The sequence below is a fragment of the Cryptomeria japonica genome, unplaced genomic scaffold (assembly GCF_030272615.1).
Source record: "Cryptomeria japonica unplaced genomic scaffold, Sugi_1.0 HiC_scaffold_632, whole genome shotgun sequence".
Lineage (NCBI taxonomy): Eukaryota > Viridiplantae > Streptophyta > Pinopsida > Cupressales > Cupressaceae > Cryptomeria > Cryptomeria japonica.
Window position 1 is genome coordinate 4,911 of NW_026729432.1, and position 6,805 is coordinate 11,715.

General features: G+C 34.4%; 1 protein-coding gene across 1 annotated transcript; it reads left to right on the top strand.

Moving 5' to 3' along the window:
* Window positions 1-5,133: 5,133 nt before the first annotated feature.
* LOC131052112 (pathogenesis-related protein 1-like) lies at window positions 5,134-6,045 on the top strand. The gene is made up of 2 exons (XM_057986705.2): window positions 5,134-5,380; window positions 5,548-6,045. Exons 1-2 carry the CDS (start codon window positions 5,200-5,202, stop codon window positions 5,853-5,855), a joined length of 489 nt encoding a protein of 162 aa, XP_057842688.2. The 5' UTR covers window positions 5,134-5,199; the 3' UTR covers window positions 5,856-6,045.
* The last annotated feature ends 760 nt before the right edge of the window (window positions 6,046-6,805 follow it).

The window sequence follows — 6,805 nt, forward strand, 5'->3', positions numbered from 1 at the left end:
TGGTTAAGAAGGTTGAAGAAGAATTTAGATCCTTTATCTCCTTGAGACAACCACGACATCCTACCTCTAGTCCTGGCTCCCATGGCTCGAACATGCTGAAGTTTCCCGAGTTTATCTCTAGCCACAACCACCAAGTGGGTAAGATGTGAATTGTTGGGGTCTCTTTGAATGTCTTACTCTGCCTTATGCATATTAGAGGAGAGGATTAGCTCCAGCTGTCTAGCATCCTTGGCCTTTTCTTACCAATGGTACAAAGAACCTTCTGCTAGTTAGACACCGAGGTATTCCGACTAGTAATATTAGAGATATCTTGAGAATCCCATTTATTGAACAATCTCGCAATATGAATGGTAGCCGAAACATCATGGTATTGTAATAATTTACTGTTAAGGATGAATTTGCCACCACTTTTGTTATCCGTCTTGTTAGAACTTCTGAAGACAAGATTGGCAAAAATGGGGTGATGGCCAGATAGGGAAGAAGGCCTCACAATCATTGGGCATCCTTGTTGATCCAGGACAAAGGATAAGGCATCCTTGTCGGTGTAGAATCTGTCCAATCTAGAGAAAATCCCGTTTCTAGCTTTTTGATAATTGCACCACGTAAACCATATGCCCTTATACGCTTGTTTTAAACCTTCCAAGGGGTCAAAGAGTCTCTTAATGCTTTTCAATCATACCCAATCTAACTTCTCTTCCTCTTTCCACTCAACATTGGCCCCCCCTAACTTATCTTCCTTGTGTTCAACCATGTTAAAGTCTCCCACAAGGATTAAAGGGATATCTGGAAGGGATGAAAGCCATTGCCAGAGGTCAGATCTATCCCTATAAACATTGGGAGTGTACATAGTGCAGAGCCCAAAGGAAGAATCACCATGCTCAAAGGTGACCCATACAACCCTATTGCAGGAAGAAATTATGCTAGAGTCTTAGTTCTCATAGTAGTTCTGGTTTGAGCTTTGCTCCCCAATATCAAAACTATAGCTTCTCTTTAATATTATCCATTTCCTATTATATCAAATTATATACACGCCTAATGCATTGTCCCAAAGAAAGCAATAATTAAAAAATTCATGTTTCAACAATCACCTTTGTATGATCTTTTAATCAGTTGTTTTTTAAATCTAGTAATATTCTAAAAGATATTAGAAATTTCAACCACTTTATTGCGGGTATTCACTAAAAGAATTCAAATTGGTTGAATATTATAGACAATAATGTCACACAAAATATAATAATGTTAATTAGACTAATAATTTAATTTAATTTGTAGAAGATTTTGATTCATTATATTTTTAATCATTTAAGGAATTTTTTATGACTTATTCTATTAATGATATCATTGTCTTCATTTTCAATGCTACTTATTGAATGCACTTTGTCTTATTTAAATACATATAATTAAAATATTTATAAATTTAAATTATTATTTGAATTTTCTTTACGAAATAAAATGAATCTATAAAGTAAATAATACATGGGATAATTAATTTGAAGCACAATGAAAATTTGGTAGGATGGATTCGTTCTTTGATTTGCAATTTTTTTTACAAGAACACTAATATGATCAAATCGAGGTTATGCACGATCTACTACTGTATTTATATCTAGAATATGTTGGAATGAAGGAACATTGAGGGGGGAGCGGGTGGGTGGATCAGTGTTCTGCAAACTTTGATATTATTAATCTGTTCCTTTAACCATTTAATGCATTTAATCAAAATAAACATGCAAGAACATAAAATGAACAAACACAACACCATAGTACAAGGATTTTATATGTGGAAGCCGTGTTAGGGGAAAATCCACGGTAGGGATGAACCCACAAAATGAGTATACTCAAATAAAGGTTTCACAATGGCAATGCACATGCATTTAGGCATACTGCTTAGAGCTCACTTCTCAAAAGGAGGGTCATTGCCTAAAAAATCATTAACAAAAGATAACTGAAATGTCCGAACTGAAGAACAACATCTACAAATTCCCAAGTAGAGTTTCGTTTAATTACGAAACACTGATTTCTTACACTTTATCTCTTACTTCTCTGTCAGGTTGTTCATCTATGAATTTGAAGCATAGATATCTATCCCGCGCATGTGAAACTGCGCACAATCGATCACCAACACCTTTTTTTATGCTTAAAATGATTAAAAACATTGATTATATATATCCGCAACATGAAATCATATCCATCGCTAGTTGGCTCAAGAACACTTAGAATATTATTGAAATGTGTATGAACTGTGGAGTACATTCGAGCACAAATAGTAATGCGGACCAAAACAATTGCTCACACGTTATCAAAACTGTCGGCTAAACCTCTCGGATCACAAAACCAATCACCGAAACCGCTCGATCAAATCTGCACAACGATCAACTACACAAGTCGGCTTGTCCTAGACTGACGGACCGGAACCCGGTACTCAGAGGCTTGCATAATGCACACCAATCACCACCAGAGACCAAAACTCTGGAATAATATGTTCCAGACATCCATCTACCTTCCTTCAGATCCATAACATAAAATGGTAACCTGAAACGAAATCCCGACATAAATACTAAACACTGTCAGATGCTTTGTCCTAGGCTTGCCGAACTTAAGCAAATTACCAATAAAACTTCCGATATGATCAAATGAAGTTATGCGAATGGGATCACGGACTTGGGTTGCCATCAGTGACAACACCTGATAACCTGTGCAGTGTCCCTTGCAAATAGAATATGTATTTGGTATTTACCAATAAATAGTAATTCTTGGTCAGTGCTAATAAGAAAAATAAAGGTCTTGCATTTGAATATGTATGGTTTTAAACAAAAAAGAACAAAGTACTTCTTGCATCATCAATTTTAGATTATATTTAACGAGATGACTTTTGTAAAGGAGAAAGAAAAAAAAACTGGAAGACATAAGCCTATAATTAAATTAAATTTGGCACAAATTTTACAGCACATTTGAGATTTAATTTGTAACGTATTTTGAAAGGAAGTAAATACCTTATAAAATCTGGAGGAGTAAGTCCATAAGATGCTCCTAAAAGAAGATCGTGCAAAAACTATTTGATATCTTCCGGTTTATGTTCAATAGTTTTAAAAGGGAGCATCGTTACATGTTTCATTAGAAAGATAAGCCTAAAACCAATGCAATTAATTTTATTATCGCATTATGACAACAACTTGCCAATTATTTGGCATGTAAATGGTAATGAAAAATCTATCCCACAATGCGAGTGTGTCTTGAAATGTTTGCAAGATCGCATTTTCTTGTTGAGAGGCAAAGTTGAAATGAACTCATCTTTAAGTCCTTTTTTCATTTGAAGCAAACATAAAGTGAGTGTGTTGGAGCACACTTAGGTTATAACTCACTCATGTTATAATTCACTCAAATGATTATGCACTTGCGTTATGTTTATTAGGGTACGAAGAAATGGCATGGTAACCTTTTAGTTACCCATCTTTTTGAAATTACCCATTACATGTAAGGGATGTAAATCACTATTTGTATTATTCGTGTTAACTTTTCCCTAGTGAAAATGTTTAATTGATCTTGTATTGTGTCATTCACTTGGTATAAGATATGAAGCTGCATGGTATCGTATTCTCATGTTGTAAGCACAACTTGAATCATTAATATACATTGAATTATATATATTTAAAGAGGTTCATATTTTTTTAGATAGTTAAAATTCCCTTGCACATTTCAACCTAACATTTCTCACAATTTCATCAATTCACATCATAATCCTTTACCAGATATTCACTAACTAACGAAAAACAATATTTAATTCTTTAGACCATCTTTCCTCACATATTAATTAGGAAAATCATACTTGTTTAATTAATTGAGATAGCTCCCCATCATAATTAGTTAATTAAATCATGTTTAAATGTTTACATTAACATTCCTTCATCACTAAGTAATTAGATGATTTATTCTATCTATTTAATTAGGGTAAGGCGCGTTCATCTCCTCATTTTAAGAATAAAATAATGCATTTCTACCTCAACACTGAAATGCAAAACACAATCTTTCACACATCCACACTCAATTCAAGTTCAATATTGATTATCCTCCTGTGAGGGACCCAGACGTGTGTAAATGTCCTCTCTCCATGCGAGACAAGTTTATCTCAACCCTTCATTTCACGATTTGATCGCCTTCATCCAATTACATTCTCTTCGGGCCTCAACTTTATTGCATCTCATTTCGCAATTACAATAAAGCTATTATCACTTACATTCACTTGATCTAATCATATACTCCATATTTGAATACTACTTATCCTTTCCCACATACAAGAAAATCCTAGACTCCAATCTAAGACATGATCTCTACCATCCATATCTTGACAAACTATCCAAATCTAGAGGTGCTTCAAAGATCGTTATTTTACTTGTCTATGGTCAAACAAGGTGGCATACATATCAACATTTTCATTATAACTAGGGATTGAGTATCTTCGGATTCTCAAATGAATGTAAAAGATAAATTAATTAATTAAATTCATTAGTGTGTAAAATAATACATCTAACTTCTCGAACTCTCATCATATTAATTGATATCTACTCATCTATTGTACCATTTTAAAAACGGAAAACTTAGTAATAACCATTGATATATTAAAGATTAGACATGGTCTCTATATTTTATTTTAAATTTTCTTTAATACATATTATAATTATTTAAATTTAAATTACTTATTATAAATAATTGAAATGCAAATGGAAAGAAATTGCCATGTTCATAGATAATATTCATTTGCTTGCCTACGCACATCTGAAGATATTCATTGTCCAGCTACAACATCGTATGAATTCTAATGAGAGTGGAGCGAGGAAGCTTCCAGAACAATAGTAAAACATTCAAAACGTGTGATGAGGATCCGCTCAATGTGATAAAGTGAGTCGGTAGGTACCTAGTAAAGTCCAAATGCTTTGGTAATTTTAACTGGTTTGTTGTTGTGGCGAATCTTTTGTTTTCTGTGCCTGCTTCGAAAGTCAGTCAATGAGAAAGGGCACGTTACTTTGACTAAACAATCAAAATCAGTTCACAAGAAAGATTAGTAATAGAGCTCTTGCAATTCACTCTATAAATACCATACATACATCTTCTCATACAAAACACCACACCGAACGAACGAAGGCAAGCATTTCGAAGAAGAGTTTTTGTAGAAATCTTGAGATAAAGAGAAGAGAAGAGAAGATGGTGGCAGGAAGTTTCAGCATTGAAATAGAGTCTCCAGTGGAGGCAAAAAGGCTGTGGAAAGCAACTGTGGACACCCACAACTTATTGCCAAAGCAAGCACCAGGCCTCATATCGGGCATCACACTTGTTCAAGGTGATGGAGGAGTTGGTACCATTCGACACGTTAATTTCACTCCTGGTAAGTAACATTTAGGTTTGGTTTCACTATTCTAAACTTGCATCATGTTTAAGTTGTACGTCCCATTTTAACAGCTGAAGATATTGTTTTTCGATGAAGTTTTGAATCATAAGAACCAGAGACATTGTTACTAATAATACGATATGAAATTGTAATTGCTATTGCAGCCAACAAAGATTTTAGCTATATGAAAGAGAAAGTGGACTTAGTTGACGAGGCCAACCTGGTTTATGGTTACAGCCTTGTGGAAGGAGGAATGTTGGGGGAAAAGGTAGCGTCAGTAAGCCACAAGATTAAATACACCCCTAAACCAGGGGGTAATGGTGGATGCATTACCACATTTACCTGCAACTACGATAGCCTACCTGGTGTTCCCCAGGATGAAGCCAAAATTGAGGAGATCAAGGCCAACAACACTGGTTTGTTCAAGCAGGTGGAGGAATATCTTATCGCCAATCCCACTTTATACTGCTAAATGGAGTATCAAGATCTCAATGGCAGCAGTGTCAGTGTCACTTAATAATATCTCACACTGATGATGATAACAGGGAGGGTTGCACTATTTGTCAATGGCAGTTGTGCCACTTAGATATACTTCAATAGGAAGATGTATGTCCTAGGCCTGTTAGCTGGGTCTAACTGTAAAGCTTTCTCACTTTCTCAATGTTGGCTTACATTTTGGGTTTCCAATTTCAGCCTCCTCGCAATTGATTAGAAAAAAAACTTTGTGTTTTTGCTGTAATAATGAGCTAAAGGTCGATGCTTTCTTTTAAGTGTTCAATTATGGTTTTACAATTTTGAAATAACTGTCAATCGAGCACTGTCATGGAGGTTAACTACCTTTCGATATAGAATGGAATGGTGATTTCTTCTCTGCTATTTTCATGGAAGCTTCTTTCCGGTAGAGATGCATTGGCCTTCTTTATTAAAATGCAGATTGTCTTGTGGGATTGTATTTTATTTGCTTCTCGACGAAAAATTGAACATAGAATTTTTGTTATCATTGTATAAAAGTGTTAATTGTTCATTGATGTTTTGTATCTATATTTGAAAATTGCCTCAACATACATACCTACATAAACATGAGAAATCTTAACACTAGTGTGATGTTTGATTTGCAAAACTAATTCCACAAAGATAAAATGTTCAGTTCTCTTCATTGATAGATGAAGAAAAAACCATGCAAAGTTGTTAAATATTTCATTCATCTGTAAGGAATTTACGCAAAGGCTTTCTCTGTAAAAGTTTTGGAACCTTTGTTTTCCATTGTATAGATCTTTCTAATACACTCTTTGACAATAGCTCCTGCAACTAAAAGAAAATATAGCCAAAATTAAAACATTTATTTTCTATACCACATAATCATGAATAGTTTCTCGTACATAGAATTTTTGTTACCATTATATAAATAATTAACTGTTCGCA

Excerpts from the sequence above, each read along its gene's own strand:
- LOC131052112 (XM_057986705.2), top strand. The coding sequence starts at position 5,200 with ATGGTGGCAGGAAGTTTCAGCATTGAAATAGAGTCTCCAGTGGAGGCA. Across the intron at positions 5,381-5,547 it reads ACACGTTAATTTCACTCCTG|CCAACAAAGATTTTAGCTAT; the intron begins GTAAGTAACATT and ends TTGCTATTGCAG.